We start from the raw sequence: 23622 nt of genomic DNA, 5'->3' as shown, positions 1-23622 counted from the left end.
CAAACAGACCCACGACCGGACGTTGCGGCCATGTTGGTCAGGTCAGCATCTTCGCGGGCGCTGGTGATGGTGAGACTTCTCCTGCGGTCTCGTCGTAGTGTGGCGCGGCGTCTCTCGTGGCGTCTGTCTTGTGAGTGGAATGTCCCTCCCCCCCCCCGCGACCTCAAAGGCATCTCGGGGTGCGCTTTCCGTTGCCTTGCGCCTTTGCGGGAGAGAGTTCGCGTCGTTTCGATGGTCCGTTGACGGAGCGCGTTCGTATGTACAGTAACTGTATCAGAAAACTAAATTTCCCCGTACAAGAATACGGGCTAAACCGTATGGGTTGACACGGTATGTCTCTACGAGTCTCGAATGAGGCGTTTGTTCCGGACGTCCGCGTTGCTCCACGCCGTCAGCCATCGGGGTTTTTTTTTGTGTCCCAATCCGGAACGTGGGTTGAGATTATGGGACGGTGACCGCAAACAGGGCGCGATCCCACAAGGCGACATCGTCCAGACACCGCTTGGCCGACGGGTCGGTGGTCCTCTTAGGCAAATAAAACATGTCAACGCCCTCGCGGTTTGCGAGTTTTCCGCGGATATTTTGGTGAGAATGCTCGCCATGTCGGGGTTAGGGACATTGGTTGCGGTGCTCCGGTTATGATTGCGTTTCCCGTTATTCTCAAGCTACGTGCATCTACCGAGGAGATCGGTGCAATACGGGGGTAGTTTGCAGTAGGTCAGCCGAGGCGCCCGATGTTGTTCCTGCAAAATTGCTGAAGCAGTGATTCTTGATTTGAAAGTCAGGCTTCTATCCACGGAAACGCGTAAAGTGTATGTTTAAATCCATTCGCACGGCACGTAGCCAACCGTACAAATCTTGGGGTGGGGTCATAGCGGACTGGGTTTACCACACGCCGCATCAAGGGTGGCAATGTGCCGTGCGATTGTTGCGGTGGGAAGTGCTTGTGGGTGGTTTCTAGGCTATGGTCAGATTCTCCAGCTTACAGAAAGAAACAAGGCTGTGTTCTAGATGTGTGAGCCCTGTGCAGCAAGGACTATGTCATCTGCACGTATGAATTTGCGAGATGATGTACATGGCAGGTCACTTTGGCTTTGTGTTTGGCAACTCTTGAGATAAATTAAGTTGATTTGAGTGAGACAGGGTGAGTAGGCAGTATATAGGTTAGGGGCCGTCCATAAATGACGTCACGTGATTTGACGCTTTTGACCCCCCCCTTTCGTCACATAACGTCACAAAGTCAGACCCCCCTCAAATGACGTCACAAAGCTCTGCCCCCCCCCCCAAATTTGTTTTTAACATGCTTCAAATCGCTTTAAACTATTGATATTGTAGTGCGTATTTATTGTGGCGCTGCACTCTGATGTTGTAGGAGAAAACATTTATTAAAAAGTATATTTAAGTAGAACGTGTTGTCTATATTTATTTAAAGTTGCGCATTTTGATGTGACGTCACATTTCTCAACCCCCCCCCCCTCCAGGTGCGTCACGTAATTTATGGACGGCCCTTTATTATGTTTAACTTCTTTCGCACCATACATTGCCAAAAAGTGCTAATAGGAGGGTTCAAGCAGTGAAATATTTTCTGAAAACTCGAAGAAAAACAAAGAAACCGAAACCCAATAATCTGAGCGGTGAAGCCAAGAATCTGAGGCAGAGAAACATTGAAGACATTGAAGGTTACACAGGCAAGGGGAATTCCATTCTCGGAAAGACGTGGGGCGGGGTTGAGTAAATACAGTATTTATATCATCTTATTTCGATCTTGGCTTACAAGAGCTTGTATTACTGCATCAATTCGTACAAAGTCAAATAACTTTTCTCACAGCAGTCGATTAGGTAAATTGGAAGGAACAAATCCCAATGCATCGAATTGGGGTCGGCAGCCGAAATAACAAGACGAGACATTTGTTTCTAATTCGGTAAAAAAAAGTTTTTAAAGAGAAGCAATACATGCGATTACGAAGAGACGCTCTTTAATAAAGCGTCACGAAGCAGTCCTTAAAGGGCCGCATGCGACCACTGGCCTGGAAGATAAAAACGATTAAGATGGATTTCGCGGTCGTCACTACTTTATGTAATTAATTAACTTATACAGTACGAGAATGGTAGTGCACAGCTTCACCTGACACTTCATTTTTGATCAATCCTTCTGACTTGTGCAAAATATTATAGAATGCTATTGTTGAGTATTAAATGTTCATTATGTAAGACAAATAGGCAAATGGTTAATTTGAGGCCTAAATTTGGGATACATAACAAAAGGTTTGCTTCAACCACTTAATGAATTACGGATCACTTTTAAATAAAAATGTGAAACAGTTGTATAAACCAGGAGCGTAAGTTACAGCCACACGCTCGTCTAAAGCCATCCTGCTACATCGGCAAGTCAGTATCAGTCAGCGAGTCCAATGCAAATAATACAACACAGTTTCAGTCGCTAAGTGCTCGTCGGAACATTCGATTGAGGGGCACATTGATTCACCCACACCCCAGCGACTTAATTTTCGCGATTCGGGGCCACAATTCATTTCAAGAAGGGATTAATTTTGGCCAAATTTTTCAACTTTTATTTCTTCTGTCGTTTGTACAGTTTTGTTTGTTTCATCAGCTTAAATGTAACAGCATATAATTTAAGTGAATATAAAAGCATAAATTACCATATGAATAAATGCATAGGCCTTCAAAATGGATATTAATTGATGAAACAGTGTTTGGTCACACCGCTACTCGGAAGCCAAACCTGGGTGGGCGATGGTGGGTGTGACAGGATGAGCACGTGATAGTCATCCTTCTGTGACAGGGTCAGCTGGTGGTGGTCGTTCAGACAACATTGTATTTGTTCGTGTGTCTAGCTGCATCTGATCTCTGAGGGTGATCAGAAGTCATTATCGCTCTCAGGGAGAGGATTAGGTTTCCTAGGTGTGGGGTCTCCACGCCCACGGGGGCGGAGGGGGCCGTGCTCCACACCAGCAATACCACCCATATCCTCAACATCATCGTCATCTTCATCTCCCTCGTCTTCCTCATCCTCTTCACTGTTGCTGATGGTGCCACTGTCATCCTGTAAAGAACGAGGGCACGCATCTCATTACTAAAACCGTCGATCGATCACTGCACTCTGCTGCCATCCCTTCTCATCACTACGAACTGGGAGGTTTTTGCGCATCAAATTCACAATGCCTTGGTTATTTTCGGAGGGTGGTCCTGGCTTTCTGCATCTCAAATTCATACGTTGATGACAGCACAGCTGTAGGTTGGGGCCGCACAGATCTGCATGTACATCATTAGACCTCCTTTGCCAGTACCAAAATGTAATAATAGGGTTTTTTCCCCTTTTTTCTGGCAACAAAACTGAAACCTTTTTACAAGGATTCATGTCTGCATTAACCACAATACCTACAGTCAAAATGCAAAAAAAAACATGCTATGATAATATGATGCATTGTCCTTGAAACTGATTGGTCCACACCAAGGGACGGCTTTCTTTTGAGCCTCGACCCAATTGGTGCTCGACCAGATGACGCCAGAATAATAATACGCCTATTATTAGATCTGCAGATTAGATTCAATGCAGAGCTCATAAAATGTAAATAAAAAAGAAGCCAAGCAGAATAGGTAAGATGGCACATTACAAGCAGCTTGATTTCCAGTGCATTCATTGCCAATGGGAGTTTTAAAGTGCATTCACAACCAATGAAAATGAGTGGCGGTGGGTGGCTGGACCAAAGTCAGCGAGCAGAATTCGTGCTGGTGGACATGACAGGGTGGGTAGGTGGGTGACGGTGCGTGGGTGTGACATGATGGGTGGGCGATCTCTTAGACTGTGGTTGGGATTTTCTTTTGCAATTGTTCGAGTGTATCGTTGCATCTGATCTCTCTGAGAGGTCAGATCACTTGCACACACCTGGGCGCTGCCCTCCTTGGGCCGAAGTACCTTTCTGCCGGCGAACAGGGAAGGCTTGGACAGAGAGAGTGCAACCGAGGACAACCAGAGCATGAACATTGCGGACAGAGACAAAACCACATGCCGAATTGCATGTCCCCTTCCGCTTAACGGCGTACCACACCGTTAAGCAATGATGGGGTTAGGTTTGCGCCAATGATGTAGTTTTGCTGAGAGGTGGTGCGTGGGCATGGTAACGATTCAACATCAACGATTCAATCAAATAGCCCGATTACAGATTGCTATTCAAATCAAGAATCAATTATTATCTTATTATTTATCTGTTTTGTGCCTTGTTTATACAGATTTGTCCCGTAAACCTTGTCACATTTAGCATATCATTTGAATGATATGTTAATTGTCACATTCGCATTTTTACGTAATTTGCGTTGAGCCTAATAGAATATCACTTTCAAGATTTTATACGTGTTTTGCGGGCGTAAGAATGTTTGAATGTATTTATTCGATGCGTCGTTACATGCCCAGTGAAACACAGCGTGAGGGCACCCCCAGTGGTGAAGATGTAGAGTAGTTGCATTAGAGCAGCACTGAGGTGATGCTGTGAGCCAGGCTGATGAAGAGGCGATGAGAATAGGCTTAACGATGTGGTTTACCTCATCATCCTCTGTGTCTCCCCCCTGCATGGTTCCTCGCACGAGCGAAGCGCCATATCCTACACATGCACGCAATCCGGTGTCAACTTCCCTTAAGGTGAGAATTCACTGAGACATCGAGCCTCTTACCAGGGTGACCTGAGTCAACAAGTGACAGCAGCATAGTGTAATACAGGAAGTATGTAAACTTGAGTGTTTACTCTCATTATGCACAGGCAGGCCACATCAGCAAACAACAGCATGGAATAGGGGTGTTAATCGTTTAGGATTTAAACATGAGCAACGTCTTAATGTTTAAAATTTTTTAACATGCCCCGTGTTTTGTAGGTGCGTGTAGCTCCGCATTGCCGTCTCTCGAGCTCTGTCTTTCCCCCTGGTTTTGTATTGTTATGCGAAGAGCATCAACACACCAACGGTGAATACATACAGAATACATACAGTTGCAATAATATTTGATTATTTCAATAACGTTGAGAGAATACTTTTAATCTCGATTTGAAGCTTTCGTGACTGCAGGAATCCATACTCTTTGGTTCTTTCGGTAAAGTCACCACGTAGTTAGAAATAAAATAAAAACAGTTTTGTTTAAATATTTCATAAATTAAACATGCAGTCTATCACCGTGAACGTGGAAGAACGTGAGTATGCACGTGCGACCGTCTTCCACATGCACAAGAGTGTAGCAGCGCTGGTGGGCGAGCACCTGCCCTTCATCTGAGCCTCGAGCACATGTGTTCACGGGTTCATGGGTTTGCGTACCAGGCCGTAGGTTCTGGCTCCGTAGGGCGAGACGTGGCTTGTTGGGCCGGACATCCTCTTCGCTCTCCTCGCTCTCATTTCCTGGAACCATGTCCAGCTCCGAGTCCTCCTCATTGTCTGCGGACACACACACAGAGAGCGGCTTTTCCCCCAGCCTTCTGGGAATGTGTTGGCATAAATACAAAACCCCCTCGGCATTCATACTCAGCACTACCTCACAACAAAGTGTATGCTACACTGACATTTTAGGCATTGGTCTTTACACAGAGCAGAAATGCAAGACACAGGCCGATTGACGTACAGTAAAACCTTGGATTGCAAGTAACTTGGTCTGCGAGTGTTTTGCAAGACGAGCAAATTTTTTAAATAAATAATAATTTGATAAACGAGCAAGGTCTTGCAATACGAACAGTACATATACGCTTTGTCTGCCGAGCGTCACGTGATTCCAACTGATATACGAGTGCTTTGGATTACAAACACGTTTCTGGAACGAATTATGCTCGCGATCCAAGGTTTTACTGTACTTGTATTTGAAGATCACACTTTATACTTCTGAAAAGTCTCTTCAGTGTAATTTACCTTCTCCACTGTGCTGTGAAGAAGGGCCATTCCCCAAACCATTCCAGGCAGGGTAAGCAATGAGCATCATCACACAGCGAGTGATGAACGCACGGTACCTGAGAATTCTCCACGGTGCTTCAGCAGCCGCTTCTCTTCCTCTTTCAGCTTACTCTGCATCAGCTTCAGAGTGTTCTCTGCCTCCTGCTCACCACACTCCCCTCTGTGAGACACCCTGCTTTGCACAAAGTACACACCACTGGCCTAGGGGTGGCAATCCTTAATAACGCTCTCACACAGCTCTGTGGTCCCGTCGTGTTGCACTGTAGACAGAAAGGCGATGGTCCAATCCCACTGCTGGATAGTGCTCAGCTAAGACTGAACAATACATTGTAACAATTATGTGGAATTAATATTATTACACCTGTTAATATTATTACACCAGTTTTCACAGTTGGGAGTGACAATTGTCGTTTCCAGATGAAGTTGCGGTGTAATTTTCCCAATGATGTAAATTTAGACCATGATGCCAGCACATGGGCTAATATTTTTCGAATGACGCCACGGGATATTTAATGTCCACTGTGAAGCAGACAGCACGTAGTATTTTGTGGTAAATAGACATCGCATTATTAACCAGGTGGCTTGCCTAATCGAACTGCTAACCTATGCAACAAGCGCCAAATGTGCTACCACTTGGCCAAGTCACCTTCCCTCGTCCGTTGTATGAAAGCAAATATAATTGCGCAGCTACTACACACTTTTATTTCATCACTGCAACAATTATCTGCATATTCTGAGAGAATGTGATGAGGATATAAAAAACACTGGGAACATTCAGACATGGCAGATTTCACAAGTTCATTGGCAAGGGAGCTACAGAAGTGAACTAAAGGGCACATAATTTGAAACATCAGTGAACAAAAATCTAAATTGTTTCTAGGTTTTTGGTTTACTTAACCATGTTTTCATTAACCATGCCGTAATCATGGGATGTATTTAGTCAAATGAGCCAAGAGTTTCAAAGATTAGTTTCCCGTGGAATCCGAAATGCAAACGTAGGCTTTGCTTTATATATACACATCCAGCACAAAATATTTCCATATCTGACAGAATAAATTGTGTGCAGACAATCATGCTCCTGGAATAAACACTGCATGAGTTTCTCGCATGCAAAGCCGCACGCCGCACTCCGCTCACTTCCACTCCTCCCACCTCAAACTTTTCCTGCTCCGCACGGCGCTGCTCGTTCAGCTGCTGCTCCAGGAATGCCAGGTTGCGGAACTTCTCCACAAACGCGGTGTAGTTAACCTGCAGCTCCGCTTCCACGGCCTCGTACTCATCCATGAACGCCGGCCTGGGCGCACGCGGAGGAAGAGGGGACGGGAGTCGCTCTCTCCCACCGCAACCTCGGCACACCCACACGCACTCGCCACGACAGCCGAACGGGGCTCTGTGAATCGCACGAGGCAAGAGACGTTCACCTGGCTCGCACCTCTCACCCTCACACTCCCCTCTCGAGCCAGATTGAAGACTTTTAGCCAGTCACTGCATACAAAAATTTTGATTCTGGAAGAGACTAATGAATATCAAAAACCATTACGCCGAGGCTGTGTAGATTATAAAAGTGCATTTTGCTTCCTAATTTTACCTTACGTGGTACCATTTTACATCCGAAGTGCTTTTTATATTTTTAAGCTATATATATGTGTGTATTCACGTTATTATTTTATTATTATTACAGTATATTTAATCTGGCCAGGTGGCTCAGCGACAGAACAAGCGGCTCACAATCAGAAGGTTGTAAGTTCAAATCCTGGTCGGGGGTTGACTCGACCCACAAGTCCTCCTCGCTTGATAAAATGAGTACCACTTTGTGGGGAAGTCGACAGTGGTTGTCCTACGCAAAGGCTCGCAGACGCTCAACATGCACAGCAAATAGACCTGACGGTGTGCAGGGTCTGAAGCCTCTTGTGGCTCCTCTCCAGCTCTGCTCTGCGTTTTTCAATCTTAGAGTCCAGGTTGGCCTCGTCAGAAGCCACGTTCTCCAACATGCGCTTTGTCTTCTCCACTTCGTCCTGAAATCGAACACCCACAACTTGTTGGTTGCGGTGCAAACGCAGCTCAGCAGGAGCCCGCTCCTCATTGCGTACCGCTGTGACATCAGATTCTCACGCGGTTGAATTAAAGCGAACGTGTGAATCGATGAGTGCGAGACGTGTGCTAGGAATTTCATTGCAAGACGGGTCAATTGCCGACAAAGACATTAGAGTGGTCTCCACAAGGCCAGATGGTGGGATTTCTGTTCACGCGGATTTTGGAGGTTACGTCTCCGGTGTACAATTGCGGGATTGGATGGAGGATAGAAAGTGTTGGCAAGGATATACCGGTTTCTCTCGCTTTATGCGGGAGATGCGTTCCATAAAAAGGGCGCACCAAAGACAGCTGCCTGCTTGTAGTGCATACAGTAAAACACAATGTTGTCCCACATCCAATCGAATAGCCACATGTAGATTGAATTAAAACTGCACATAGAGAAGTTTGGGTATAAATAGGTTCGGCCAATGATATGCAAAATCGCACAAACCGAATCCACAAAGCGAGCTAAACGTACATGCAAATATAGTTTGTGTGCAGAGAAATATATATTCAGTACATGAGTGTGTTGTGTCAACATTGCCTACTTTAATGTTAACCTACAAGCATGTACAGTTGTCCACAGTGTGTTCCCCTGGCTTCTAGCAGAGTTCACATTCATAGCTGTGTGACTTGCTGCACCGCACAGCCGGGCGTGCCGTGTGCACACACTGCGTATGGAGCCAAGTGGTTGTGGGGTGAGTGTGGTGTCGTACCACCACCCCCTTGATGGCAGCGCGCAAGGTTTTCTCCGTCTCGGCCATCTCTAGGGGTCGTGCGATGGCGCTCGTCCGCAAATCCTGCATGCAAACCACAGCGTCCCACGTGAACACTTGCACCTCATAAGCGCAATGTCGGCGTGGGGGCCTGCATCAGGTAAGAGGCAGGATAGAACAATGCAGCACTTCTGCCAGGAGATCAGTCTGTTTCTTTTTTTTTAAACCAGAAGATTAAATAAACCCATTGAGACCTATGAAACATTATTGCCTACTTTACAAGATGTTTTAAGGACACAATGTTTAAAAAAAAACCCATCTAGACTAAAATATCTAGCAAAATATGAATACGGCTATATAAGATGGTGAATTGCTCGTAAAACATTTAAATATACAAGAAATATATACATTTTGGAAAAAAAAGTGGCCAGATTAGGCAAGTAGGGAGAATGGGAACTTTTTTTTTTAACGTGAACAAATTGGCTTAGGGCAGCCAGGGAACACGAAAATAAACACGGTCTTATTAAACATTTACAAAGGGTGACAGAGAGGAAGGCTGCTGCAGGGGCCAACAGGTTAGCCTCAGGTGTTGAGCGAATGCCGTGCGCTGTACTGTGACAGCGATGCTCTCTCTTGTGCCGACAGCATCTGGCAGCTACAACTGCCGCTGCTGTGCAGTTCTCACTCGCAGGTCCACCTCCCTGCCCAGGAGGTCATAGAGGGCAGCTCCCTTCCTCGTGATGTCCGACGCCAGTTGCCGCGACAACTTGAAATCCGTGATCTGAAAGAGTCGGGCACCGCAAAGTTGACCGTTTACTAAAACTAATGAGGTGCTTTCGATTTAAAGCTTTCGTGACTGCAGGGATTCATCTTCTTAGTTCTTTCGGTAAAGTCACGTAGAAGGGAAATAATAAAAATAAAACAATACCGAAAAGAACCAAGAAGATAATGAGGTGCTGTAGCCACGTTTCATTTAACATTCTATTCACTGCTAATTATGACTTTCAAAACGTGATCCAACCCTGAAAAACAATGAAATATATGCAGAATGGATTATACTCAGTTGAAGTCTTACTACGTTTTAATGAGTACCACTTTGTGGGGACTTCAACAGTTGTCTTTTAGATTCACTCACCCCTGCCAATGGAATGTGGAATTTCCACCACTGACTGTAGTGTTTTATTTGGAAATGAGCACGACCTTAATGCTTGATGATCAGGAAATCACTTATTTAATTTTGATATCTTAACATTAAAAGGGTTACCATTGATATCTTGGTCACAAATACCCGATGTTCGGTGTACTTTTCTTCAGCATTTCATGGGGTTTGGCTGTGTAATATGAAAATGCGACATACGCGTGAGCCCAACTGGAAGGAGAATGTGGGCTCCTCCTGGGGCAGATCCCCCTGGCTGGCGTGTACATTCGAGGCGTGGTAGAGCACGCTTGTCAGCTTGAGCAGCTCCTTCACCGCGTAGCCGTCAGCCTGGTATAGACGCTTGGTGTTCAGCTTGACATGCGCCTTGGTGGCCTGGGGGTACACGGCCCCAACAGCACACGTTCATGCACACCACTGTCAGCCGTGGTGTATCGATGAGGGCCTCTCCAATAGCAAATGGTGTTTAAGCAATTAAATTGACACTAATCATGATAGGCATAATGATGCATCAATGCATTATTCGTTGTGATTGTTTACCTCGTATAGCCTTATGGAGTCTTAAGGCTGTTTCAGGAGGGTCCTGATAATTTTATGTAATTTCGGGTGATGACTGATGTTTCTCAATTTTGTGATTTGCACGTATGTTTTCTCACTTGGGAAATTTGGACCACATCTCCCGCATACAACGGCCTACCCTGCTTTGAACAACATCACAAGATCTTTAATGTCCACAAACGAAAATAAAACGAAACCTAAAACATTCAGAGAGGCATGCTTGAAATTGCACCCAGATACAGGAAGAGGAACACAAATGCCAGTACAGTAGGACATCATATTGACTTAATAATAGTGGGTTTGGGCAGAAAACGTCACCTAAAAAAGGCCACTGATTAAGCCTGACGACGAAGTCGTGGCAGGTGAAGGAGGGAACGCACCTGAGAGGATAACCACTGGGGATTTAGCGGCGGGTTCAGCTCACGTGCAGGATTTGTTGCATTGCATAAACCAATCCACCTTTGCTCACATAGTAGTGGTCATCTTGGCAAAACTGATAATGCTATAATACCTTCCTCTTTAATTTTGCCAGACCTCCACAGTTCAATATAAATGCAAGATACGGGTCAAGATTAGTCAGCACAGAGGGTCACTCGCTGCCAGGGCTCAGAATTCAGCGCATGGCGATAGAGAAATAAGTGACTGAGCTCAGTGTCCCAGTGAGGTACGGAGGGGGTCTCACCATAAACTCGGCCACCGCCTTGATGAAGAACACTCGATCATGCTCCGTATCAATGTCTGCAGGAATGTCCGACTGTGGCTCGTACCTACGGCCATGCAGTGTGACAAAACAGGTGAAACCGACACCAGCAGCAGCACTGCTGGCAATTTGAGGTGGCGAGTGGAGAAGCACTGAAGCTGGTGATGCCCCCTGCAGGTGTCACGGGCAACCACGAGGCATCGGCTTCCAGCCAGCAAAACGTTTGTATTCATGTAATATATTTAGTATGATGTCGCGTGTAATTAGTTCACGTATACTTTGCATTCACTAAATGTACAACGTGTTACACAAAGACAAGAATGTGTTTCCGAGTCGAATCCCGACCCCAAATCGTGAGTGCCCATCGCATCGTGTGAGAGGAGCCTGGTGACGCTACCGCGTCTCGTGTGTGTGTGTGAGCGCTATGTGCGGCAACCAGCCTCTTCACGAGCCACGCGAGGACCTCGGCCACCAGCGGGAAGTTGGGCTGGCGGAAGTTCTCCATTGAGATGAGGCGCGGGTAGCCCAGGGCCCGCATCATCTCCGTGAAGTCTGCATGCGGCGGTTCACGGTGACCGCGTATGCAGACGGAGACGCCGTGACAAACAGCGAAACATAGAGGCGCGGAAACAGACAACGTTGAGGGAAGCAATGTCGGAGAAACTCGCAAGAAGACGCTTTTAAAACGATGAAAGTATTCAAAACTTTAAAAGATTGATTTCACCAGGTCAGGCCCGCTGAGCTATATAGCGATTTTTTTTGTTTTAGAAGCCACGTGGCCAGAAATGATAGCTCAACGTAGTGGCTTAAGTGGAAATTTATAGCAGCCAAATACTCGAAACGCGTGATGTTGATTCCAAATGTAGAGGAAAAACCCAGAGGACCCGGAGAAAAATCCACGGGACTACGGGGAGAGAGGTAGATATGCAAACTATAAATATACAGGCGTCAGGGTCCGGATCGAAGCCACGACCTGCAATACCAGGCTGATACTGGGGACACGGATACACTCACTGTGGGAAACACTGGGTGAGGAAGAGGCACTCACTGGGTGAGGGAGAGGCACTCACTGGGTGAGGGAGAGGCACTCACTGGGTGAGGGAGAGGCACTCACTGGGTGAGGGAGAGACACTGGGTGAGGGAGACACTGGGTGAGGGGAGAGGCACTGACTGGATAAGGAAGACACTGGGTGAGGGAGACACTGGGTGAGGGAGAGACACTCACTGGGTGAGGGAGACGCACTCACTGGGTGAGGGAGAGGCACTCACTGGGTGAGGGAGAGGCACTCACTGGGTGAGGGAGAGGCACTCACTGGGTGAGGGAGAGGCACTCACTGGGGGGAGGGAAACACTCACTGGGTGAGGGAGAGGCACTCACTGGGTGAGGGAGAGGCACTCACTGGGTGAGGGAGAGACACTCACTGGGTGAGGGAGAGACACTCACTGGGTGAGGGAGAGACTCACTGGGTGAGGGAGAGACTCACTGGGTGAGGGAGAGACACTCACTGGGTGAGGGAGAGACACTCACTGGGATGAGGGAGAGACACTCACTGGGTGAGGGAGAGACACTCACTGGGTGAGGGAGGGAGGCACTGGGGGGGGGGAAGACACTGGGGGAGAGAGGAACTCACTTCGCAGATCTCGGTAAGACATGGCGCCGCGTCTCCACCGTCGCTAGGCGCTGACGCAATCTGTGCACTCGAGCTGCGTGACGCGCGATGATGCAATGTCACTCAGAGGAAAAACGTATCAGAGTGACGTCACGGGGGTCGCTACAGGTACGCGTGATGACGTCACGTTCCCCGACAAGGAAATCCGTCCTCGGGTCGCTTCGCGCGGTGACGCAATGTCACTCCGAGGAAAAGCGTATCAGATTGACGTCACGGAGATGGCTACGCGAGATGACGTCGTGTCCCCCGACAAGGAAATCCGTCCTCGGGTGGCTACGCGGGGTGACGCAATGTCACTTCGAGGAAAAGCGTATCAGAGTGACGTCACGTCCCCCGACAAGGAAATCCTTCCTCGGGTAGCTACGGCTACGGGTGCGCGCTCGCGCGCGCGGTGTTGGGGGAGGAGGAGGTCAAAGCGCGTTTCGTGTGAGCAGGGCGCGGCGAGCGGCGAATGGAACTGTGATCGCGATCACCCGCGGGTACGTTGAGCACGTTTAGTGGCACGTCCGTGCGTTCGCGGTGTTCCTCTCCCGCGTCACCGCGGGAGCTTCTGTACGTCGCCGGCGTCTGGGGCGCGTTGGCACGCAGCACCCGATGTGCTTCGGGCATGCCGCCTCGTGCAGCTCGCAATGTGGGGTGGGGGTGGCGATCGCCCGGGCGTGCAAGGCTGTGGCGGCTGCGCTAGTCGACTTGGGAGCTGTTTCCCCCCCCCCCCCCTCGTCGCGCGTGTGGACGCGGAGCCGGGGAGACGGGAGTCGGCTCGGCCACTGTTGGATGAGTGCGGGGAGGGGATGGAGGAGGGGCAGCGCGGGGCTCCGTCGTTGTAACGTTGCCGTAAGGCGGACTCGCGGGGCCCATGCGGAACGTGTTCTGATGTTGCATCGGAACGGGTTCCGATGTTGCACAGGCAGCTGTCAAACTTCCGATGTTGCTCAGGCGCTGTGCAACATCGGAACGTAAAACATCGGAACGTGGTTCCGATGTTAGCAGGCAGCTGCGCGCGATTTAAGAGGTTACGCGCCATTGCTAAGCGTGATGTTAATAAAGAGTCTACCTCGCCTCAGCAGCAGACCCATTGGTTTCCCCTCCTGAAGACGGACGCTTGTGTCGCGCCCGAAACGTCGCGATTTATTTTATTTTATGCCTACGTGACTTTACCAAAAAGAACCAAAGAGAGTATGGATTCCTGCAGTCACGAAGGGCTTCAAGTCCTTGATGTTAATGTTAGCAGAAGCAACGTCCGTCCGCATGGCAGAGTTGCGCGTCCTTGCGGGCGATTCATTATTTACCTGGCCCGGGGGGGTTGGACTCATCATTTCTCCACGGGGGTCGATAAAGCACTACCACATTGCGAATGAGTCGACAGTGGACGTGCTACGGATAGAATCGCCCTCGCCATAGGAATGTGGAATTTCCACCACTGGCTCTCAGATGTGTTGCGCACCCCGTGCCGATTTTGGTAAGTTCACTTAAGACCTTCTTTGGTTCTTTCGGTAAAGTCACGTAGAATGAGAATAAAATAATGAATTGATAAAATAAAATAACACAATAAAATTCTCACGACGTTTAGGCCACAACAATTTATTATTTTATTCTCATTCTACGTGACTTTACCGAAAGAACCAAAGAAGATGAATCCTTGCAGTCACGAAAGCTTTAAATCGAAATTTCACTTGAGAGACTTTGAATTTCGATGTAAACCCGTCGCCTCCGGCTCTCGTGATGACCGCCGGGTGATTGTGGACCTTTCAGACTCGGCCACCGACCCCTGTGCTGACCCCGTGACACCTCGCACAGCATTGGCAACGCGCACAGCACGAGAGAGAGAGAACATCCGATGCGGACGCATGCATCCGCGTGCTTGTCAGGGTTTTTGTGATGCACCGTTACGCGGTCGTTATGCGAGTGTAAGGTTCGTACGGTTGAGTGTGCACGTTAGGCGGCAGAGTGGGGAGAAAACGGGTGGGTGCATCAGCCAGCAGTCATCTTGGCCGCCAACTCGCAAACACCTGGGTCTGCACCGTGACCTCTTGCCCCAGTGAGCTGTCGGCACTTCACGCGGCCTCGAGGTGCACCTAGCCTGGCGCAAGCTACCTACCACCTGGTGGCGGACGGCGGTTGTTGTTACGGATGTACGTACTCCTCTGGGGTTTTTTGTTGTTGTTGTTGTGCGCGCGTTTGTCCAGAAGGCGCCATGACCCCTGAGGAGCAGACGTACCTGCTGGTGCTGCTGGTGTCGCTGCCGGCCGGGTTCGTGCTCAAACATGCGCCGAGTCCGCTCGGCAAGCGCCTCGGCGCCGCCGCGCTGGGGGTGGCCGTCACTCTGGTGCTGTGCGGCGCTCACATCTTGCACTCCCTGCTCACCACGGCACTCACCTGCCTCATCGTGCGCATGACACCCAGGTGAGCGCCCCGCTCTCCAACTTCTCCCCGTTTTCCACCGGCTCTGCGTCTCGGCACGAAGCGCGCGTCCGAGGGGATGCCAGCGACGACGGGGTTCAGGTTCAGTCAAGCGAGCGGTGATCATTTGCGGAACAAATCGGACGCAATGGGCCGATGACGGGGACGGAATTATAGAACTAGTGGAGAAATGTTGTCCCCCGGTCTCTATAGAAACGTGCATCTTAGTAAGTGGATAATTTTGATTTAAAGCTTTCGTCACTTGCAGGGATTCATATTCTTGGTTCTTTCGGTAAAGTCAAGTAGAAGGGAAACAATAAAATAATAAAAATAAAACAATACCGAATTTTTTTTGAAAACCGCCACTTTTTTCAAATTTTCTTGCTGTGGTTTTCACACCTGATGATGATTGCTTGTGTTGCAGTCGATACGTCGTGATAATTTTATTGTTTTATATTTTTATTATTTTATTGTTTCCCTTCTACGTGACTTTACTGAAAGAACCAAGAATAAGTTAATTTTTCAGCTGAAGAGAGGATCTACCATGTGAAGCTTCATTATTGTCATTCATTTAACCAGGAAAGCCTCACTGAGTCTCCAGACTCATTAGAAGAGCATCCTGCTACATTGCGATGTTGAAATTTAGGGTGCCCTGAGAAAACTCTTGCATTGCTAAAGGTGACAACTCAGCACTGCCTTCCCATGGCCACCTTGCAGCCTCATTGCTCTAACAGCCATGCCCTGGTCACCCATCTGAGAATTAACGAGCCTGAGCACCGCTTAGCTCCTGAGATCCGATGAGATCAGGCGCATTCAAGTTGATTTGGTTGTAGGCGCCAAGTGTTTGTCGAAAAAGGGATGATGGTTTATGCCGCTGCATCTGTCACAGGTACTGTCACACCATTACCCTGGCCTGGACCTTCACTTATCTCATGTTTTTCCGGACATGCCACCACTTCGGCTTCCCGGGACCTCCACCGTACGCTAATGCAATACAGTTACTGCTCACCCTCAAGGTAAGGCTGCTCTAATGGCATGCGGTTTATAAAGTGCTATGTTGTCCTGTGCAGTGCTTCATTGTGCCCATGTGGGTTTGTCTGAAAGTGCATTCCCGGAGCCGATGCCATTTAATCCATCAGCTGGAATGACTGTTCACACTCAGGGGCGGAGCCAGGATTTTGACTTCAATATTCTGAGATATCCAGTGTTTATGTTTTCCAATGGGCGCCACAAATGTATAAAACAAATTTTATTGGATTTGAAGGCGGAGTTTATTAATAGGTCGGAGCCGCTGATGTGGCTAATAAGTTCGATAAATTCTAAAGGCTGCCGCTCAAGCAGCCTGCAGGGCAGCACAAGGTGGCAGCCTGCAGCATTTTGCAACAGCCGGATATCCGGTTATCCGGATTACCGAATTTCCCAAAATTTCAGGGGGGCTAAGCCCCCCCAAGCCCCCCCTGTAGCTCCGCCCCTGTTCACACTGAACACGGTGTAATGAGTTATCACGATTGTTTGAGGGCCATCATTCGATTCTAGAAATACAATTTTATTTGTCAAATTGTTTTATATCAGTTGCATGTTTAAGTTTCCTTCTGTGTGTCTTGTGTAGTTTTGTTCACTTATAGATGCGTCGTCACACATCCAGCCCCCAACCAATGCCGGTGCGCTGTTGCCTTCCTGAATGCAGTTGTGTTTCTTTTTATTATTACGTTTGATTACCCAGAAAGCCTTACTGAGTCTCAAGACTCTTTTTTCAGTAGGGTCCGGCTAACTTTTCACATTAGAGCCACAGTTGCTATGTGATTCCCAGTTCAGTCATTTGCGAGTTTTTTTTTTTGGGGCCATGTCAGAACACAATGGCCTACTCTTCTTCGAATGACGTCACGGAATCTTTCAACGTCCACTGAAGTGGGCAGCAATTCACTGTGGACTTTAGCCTTCGTCTACAGGTTCACTTATATTGTGGCTGATACATTGATGGCAGCTCCACCTGTGTTATGGGTGCTACATTGACACATTTTGCGATCAGCATGTTTTGTCGCTTTTTTTTTTACAGATGGTAAGTCTGGCCAATGAAATCAATGAGTTCCATTTTGGTACGAAGAAAGGGGACTCTAAAGAAGGCAAAATTTCGACCAGAGACCTTGAGTCCGAGCCCAGCCTTGTGGAGACCTTCTGCTATGCCTACTGCTACATCGGCTTCATGACGGGTAACGGCGCCGCCCGCGTCCGCGCGGGGCCACGGCGAGCGGGCACTCGCTTGGATGTCCCAGCGTGCACCGTCCAGCACGGCGATTATTGTGCAGAGTGGGGTGCTGTAGTGCAGTGTGATATTGTCCTTCTGGAACATGTCATTTATTTTAATGTTTGGTTTATCTCTGGTATGATTAATACATAGTAATACAAACTAGTCTCTCGTTTTGTTAAAAATCTAATTAAGACGAAAACAATCAATGATTTAACTCGGAATTTAGGCTTAATAAGGCTTCACCCAGTGCATGCTATGATGACCATGATGAGGCAAACAACATATTGTGCTGGCATTGAGAAGGTGACACAATGGACGTGTAGGAATCTCCTGTGCTGGCGAATGTGCAGTCGTTGCACACACACCGTCTCTCATACATTGCAGACAGCAGCTTGATGATGGGTGATGACAGCAACCAGGTGGTTGATGCAGCTGGTGACTTGCCGGGCGTGGTCGGGTCTTGACGACGTGTAGAACGATGATTTCGTCCTCCTTTGTTGAACTTCCGACGTAAAAAGACGTGTCTTCACCGTGATAATTAACCATGGACTTGTTGGTTTACAGTCACTTTTTCTTAGCTTATGTCATCCAGGGCAGATAACCTTGTAGCACAGTTCGGATCAATGTTAACTTCTCTCTAAAGTAATGCCTTTCCTTCTCCAGTCGGCAAATTTGTCTTCTCTCCTTCAAAATGTATTCTGCAGCCCTCACTTTGAGTCTTTTTAATCTTGCTTGCTGTATGTATTGGCTCGATATCATTCCACAACTTCAAATCTTAAAATGTGCTTTTAACTTCTCAACTGCTTTACCACTATAGCTTCTCCACTGCTCTACCACTATACCTTCTTCCCTGCTTTACCACTATCCCTCTGAGTGGTTGCTCGGCTTCTCAGCCGTTCTCGTCGTGGGGTAGCGCTCTCATGTAGGTTCTGTAGTGCGATGCACTGTGGTGTGGTACGCCCCATAGTGTGGTGCGCTGTGGTGCGGATCACTTGGGCTGTCGTGCAATGTGAATCCCAGGAGCCCTGCAGGGCCCTAACGGCTGCACTCCTACTTTGTTGCTCCAGGTCCCTTCTACCGGTTTCGCACGTACCACGACTGGGTGCAGGAGCAGCAAGGAGCGCATGTGCCCAGCTGGAAGCCCATGCTGCTGCGGCTGAAGCACGTGCCCATGCTCGGGGCGTTCTTCCTGCTTGCCTCGGCCTTCTTCAACCTGGACGAGGCACGGCAGGACGACTTCTACGAGCGCGGCCTCCCCTACCGCCTATTCTTCATGGTGCCGATGTTTTTTATTTTCCGCATGCGGTTCTACGTGGCCTGGATCCTGGCGGAGTGCACCTGCATGGCCGCGGGGCTCGGGGCCTACCCGCGCGAGGCCAAGGCACGCTCGGGAGGGGGCCCCACAATGCAGTGGGCTCTCAAGTCCAGGTGACGGTGCGCATCGATCGAGACCCAGTGGGATCTAGTAGTCGGGGAATAGGGAACGAGAGGAGCCTGTGAGCACCGGGGGAAGGTGGCGGGGCAGAAGAAGTGGGGGACAGTCTGAATTCAGACCAGTGCTTTACTGTTTGGTGCTTTGAACGTGGGAAAAGCGCTATATAAATAAAATGCATTATTATTAGATAGTCTACTTGTCGCTGCCACCTGCGGTGGCACAACTTTAGTCGACGAAATTTCATTGTGGCCAATAACAGTGAATTATGTGATAACCACTCAATTGAGTGGTTATCAAATAATTCACTCTTACAGGCCATATAAATAAATCGGTACGACTCACGCTTTGCGATTGTAGGTGGTACAGAATTTTGGTCTGGCCCGTGGACTCAAGATCGGATGCTGTAGCCAATGGGTGATCTGTGGCTCATGAGTACGATCTTAAGGACTCCTCACCCCCTTGAGAATCGATCATTTTTCACGAAGCAGTCACGAGAATTCCCTTCCCAATTGTCCCATTTGTACAACTGGTTTGTACTGCCTGTCGCATACATCCAGTGTTGTTCATTCCCTCTTGTCATTCTATTAGGCTCAACACATTTGCACGCCATTTTCATACATTGTAATCATCGCGGGATTGATAAAATAGGTATCACTTTATATTCTTTGGGTCTTTCGGTAAAGTCACGTAGATAGGTTCAAAGAAAATAACAAACTACAAAGTTTAGATCGCAACGCAAGCGGTCGTCATTTTTTTTCCTCCTGATGACGACCGCTTGCGTTGCGATCAAAATGTCGTAGTTTTTTGTATTTTTTTTGTTATTTTCTTTGAACCTATCCACGTGACTTTACCGAAAGACCCAAAGAATATGAATTCCTGCAGTCACGAAAGCTTTAAGTAGTATCACTTTGTAGGAAAGTCAGCAGTGGTTGCCCAATGTATAGACTCACTCCTGCTATAGAAATGTGGAATTTCCACCACTGGCTCAGGGCTGTATACAGGAGAAGGTGCTCCTTTGATGTTCCTTTGATGCACCTTTGAGCAGCAGGAATCACTAACTTTTTGGCCTATCTCCTCAGTGATGAGCAGGAGAGCCGCACCGTGGAATACGACTACGAGAGCATCAAGAACATCGATTACTACAGCACGGACTTCTGCGTGCGCGTGAAGGACGGAATGCGCTACTGGAACATGACGGTGCAGTGGTGGCTGGCTCAGTACATCTACAAGAAGGCCCCGTTCAAATCGTACATCCTACGGTGCGTGTCCGGCACGCGCGTCCTTCGCTTTACATCAAAAATGCCGAAAGGCAGTCCGTCGCAGGCGCCGAGGGAGGCAGTGAGATTAGTGGCAGCGGGGTGGGCCGCGAGGGAGGAGTCGCGCGGCGCCCATTGCGGTGTCGTTGTCTGCGTTAAGTAGCCCACGGCGCCGGCGACGTGGCATCGCACTGGCGTGGTCGGGAATGCAGAACAACGCCGGGAAAACCGGGTTTTAGTGTACTTGTCGTTGAGAGTGCAATACGCCCTCTGTATCCATATGGCAGCGTGGGAAATTCTGAATGAAAAGGCTGGCTTCGCCTGCCTTTATGGAGGTAAATTACACTCAACCGAGTTTGTTTCACACATCTTTGTGTTCATCTTATTAACGTGTCCCCCACTACCTTCTGCCGTTTTAATGATTGTCGTCATTACTGGGCAGCGTCACTTTGTATCGCGTCGAAAATGAAATATCTCAAGATGCAATGGCTGAGACGCGACCCGTCATGGGCTGCTACGGCAGCACATGACGGGTCACGGGGTTCGGTAACGTGCGTCTGCGTTGATGAACAAAAGCGTCGCAGTTGTGGTCTGGAACGCGGGCTGAGGTTCAACGCAGCTAGGTTACGCGTCGCTAATGCCACGTGGCTTTGCCTGTGCCCGCGTGCAGGAGCGCGGTTACGATGCTGATCAGCGCGTTCTGGCACGGGATCCACCCCGGCTACTACCTGAGCTTCCTCACCATCCCGCTGTGCCTGGCGGCCGAGACGGCCATGGAGCGCGCGGTGCGGGACCGCCTGGCCCCCGCGCGCACGCCACTCTTCGACTGGGTTCACTGGTTCCTGAAGATGCGCGCGTTCGATTACATGTGCATGGGCTTCATCCTGCTGAGCTACGAGGAGACCGTTCGCTACTGGCGCTCCGTCTACTTCGTGATGCACGTGCTGGCGCTCGGGTTCGCGCTGCTCGGCCACGCGCTCTGCCTGCTCCCGCGGACAGTGCGACGCGTGGCGGTGGCCACCACAGAGTGACCGTTACACAGTGGTCATAACACGGTGACCATGACATAGTGACCACGACATAGTGACCACGACACAGTGACCACCACATAGTGACCACCACATAGTGACCACGACATAGTGACCACGACACAGTGACCACCACATAGTGACCACGACATAGTGACCACGACATAGTGACCACGACATAGTGACCACCACATAGTGACCACCACATAGTGACCACCACATAGTGACCACGACATAGTGACCACCACACAGTGACCACCACATAGTGACCACGACACAGTGACCACCACATAGTGACCACGACACAGTGACCACGACACAGTGACCACCACATAGTGACCACCACACAGTGACCACCACATAGTGACCACGACATAGTGACCACCACATAGTGACCACCACATAGTGACCACCACACAGTGACCACCACACATTGCCTGCCACAAAGCGATCATACAGTGACTACCACAGTGACCACCGCAGTGACCACATAGTGATAACCCGACCCAACACACAATTACCATACAGTGATACCCCTACTCAACTACACAACAACCACACAGTTATACCCCTACCCAACACACAATTACCACACAGTTATACCCCTACCCAACACACACCACACAGTAATACCCCTACCCAACACACAATTACCACACAGTAATACCCCTACCCAACACACAATTACCACACAGTAATACCCCTACCCAACCACACAATAACCACACAGTAATACCCCTACCCAACACACAATTACCACACAGTAATACCCCTACCCAACCACACAATAACCACACAGTAATACCCCTACCCAACACACAATTACCACACAGTAATACCCCTACCCAACCACACAATAACCACACAGTAATACCCCTACCCAACACACAATTACCACACAGTAATAACCCTACCCAACACACACCACACAGTAATACCCCTACCCAACACACAATTACCACACAGTAATAACCCTACCCAACACACACCACACAGTAATACCCCTACCCAACACACACCACACAGTAATACCCCTACCCAACACACACTTACCACACAGTGATACCCCTACCCAACACAATAACCACACAGTGATACCCCTACCCAACACACACCACACAGTAATACCCCTACCCAACACACACTTACCACACAGTGATACCCCTACCCAACACACACTTACCACACAGTGATACCCCTACCCAACCACACAATAACCACACAGTGATACCCCTACCCAACCACACAACGACTTGTTGTGCGAGCAGGACCCGCACACGCCTCTACTTGTCCCGGGGACCACCATGCAATCTGTTACTCCACTCGGTGCTGATGGTATCAGTATGGACTGTGCTGCCAGTGTCGGTGTTGTCAGTGTTGGTGCTGTCAGTGTCGGTGCTGTCAGTGTTGGTGCTGTCAGTGTCGGTGCTGTCAGTGTCGGTGCTGACGGTGTCGGTGCTGTCAGTGTCGGTGCTGTCAGTGTCGGTGCTGTCAGTGTCGGTGCTGACGGTGTCGGTGCTGTCAGTGTCGGTGCTGCCAGTGTCGGTGCTGCCAGTGTCGGTGCTGTCGGTGCTGCCAGTGTCGGTGCTGTCAGCGTCGGTGCTGACGGTGTGGGCGGTGTCGGTGTGGATGGTGTCGGTGCTGTCAGTGTCGGTGCTGGGTGTCGGTGCTGGGAGCCACGGTGGTAATTTGGTCCAGTCGGAATCCCTAGAGCGACGGCGCCTACCCCTGGGTGCTTAGCCGCCCTGTAATTAAAATTTTAATGCCGAGCGTGTGGAGTGAGGAGGGCAGACCATTATTTGTCCCTCGGAAACCAAATTAGGGAATATTGTACCTGAAAGTGTGTTAATATCACCTGTTTTATGTCATGGAATTGTCATTTTCCTAATAAATAAAAATAGGAGTGTGGTGTCCTTGCGTGGTGACGGGAGGCTTGCCGGGACGGTGGCAGCGAAAGCGATTCTCAAATCGGCGGAAAACAGGAGCACACGACGTCCATCTGTGCATGCGACTACAGCTCGTGTTTAAGTGGGGAATGTGAGGGGGCGTGAGCACGAAGAGCTGTGAATGATTAAGGCGATGGCATGGTGTGTGTTTATGATATAGGGTGACAGTATGTTGTGTGTGTGTGTATGATCTGGAGTAACGGCATGGTGTGTGTATGATATTGGGTGATGGCATGTTGTGTGTGTATGATATGGGGTGTGTATACGATATGGAGTGAGGGTATGGAGTGTGTATGATATCGGGTAACAATATGGTGTGTGTATGATATGGGGTGATGGAATTGTGTGTGTGTGTAATACCCAGAGAGATGACCTGCCCACGCGTCTCGTCACCACGCCGTTCGGACTTAATGTATATCTGTGTGGTTTGTTTCCGCATTGTCCCCTGCACAAGACATTTCTCCTGCACGGTATGCATGCCGCAGTCCACCCA

The 23622-nt window shown here is 49.0% G+C and overlaps 2 protein-coding genes across 9 annotated transcripts; one reads left to right on the top strand and one right to left on the bottom strand.

Annotated features, from left to right (window-relative positions):
- On the top strand, window positions 1-23086 carry LOC116949678 (membrane bound acylglycerophosphatidylinositol O-acyltransferase MBOAT7). Of its 6 annotated transcripts, none has more exons than XM_032967250.2 (8): window positions 27-69; window positions 11191-11367; window positions 15003-15219; window positions 16106-16232; window positions 17273-17426; window positions 18532-18892; window positions 19979-20158; window positions 20826-23086. In XM_032967250.2, the coding sequence occupies exons 3-8, from the start codon at window positions 15011-15013 to the stop codon at window positions 21184-21186; spliced, it is 1392 nt and encodes a 463-aa protein (XP_032823141.1). In that variant the 5' UTR covers window positions 27-69; window positions 11191-11367; window positions 15003-15010; the 3' UTR covers window positions 21187-23086. The 6 variants fall into 6 exon arrangements, with proteins under 6 accessions (XP_032823142.1, XP_032823141.1, XP_032823140.1 ...); XM_032967249.2 differs by lacking the exon at window positions 27-69 and adding an exon at window positions 114-130; XM_032967251.2 differs by lacking the exon at window positions 11191-11367 and having other exon boundaries at window positions 1-69.
- On the bottom strand, window positions 1561-12933 carry LOC142905244 (clusterin-associated protein 1-like). 3 transcript variants are annotated; one of them, XM_076072347.1, is made up of 13 exons: window positions 12778-12933; window positions 11587-11698; window positions 11129-11213; window positions 10090-10263; window positions 9418-9513; window positions 8733-8816; window positions 7825-7958; window positions 7096-7237; window positions 6000-6084; window positions 5320-5436; window positions 4561-4619; window positions 3908-3961; window positions 1561-3064 (listed from the first exon to the last, which is right to left on the bottom strand). In XM_076072347.1, exons 1-13 carry the CDS (start codon window positions 12797-12799, stop codon window positions 2879-2881), a joined length of 1350 nt encoding a protein of 449 aa, XP_075928462.1. In that variant the 5' UTR covers window positions 12800-12933; the 3' UTR covers window positions 1561-2878. The 3 variants fall into 3 exon arrangements, with proteins under 3 accessions (XP_075928462.1, XP_075928463.1, XP_075928464.1); XM_076072348.1 differs by lacking the exon at window positions 12778-12933 and adding an exon at window positions 12195-12213; XM_076072349.1 differs by lacking the exon at window positions 3908-3961 and having other exon boundaries at window positions 12778-12926.
- Window positions 23087-23622: the final 536 nt, after the last annotated feature.

Source organism: Petromyzon marinus, chromosome 37 (genome assembly GCF_048934315.1).
Source record: "Petromyzon marinus isolate PM22_M1 ecotype Great Lakes invasive population chromosome 37, UKy_Petmar_22M1.pri1.0, whole genome shotgun sequence".
In the NCBI taxonomy this organism is placed as follows: domain Eukaryota; kingdom Metazoa; phylum Chordata; class Hyperoartia; order Petromyzontiformes; family Petromyzontidae; genus Petromyzon; species Petromyzon marinus.
Note: the sequence above shows the minus strand (reverse complement) of the source record. Positions and strands in the feature narration are given on the sequence as shown.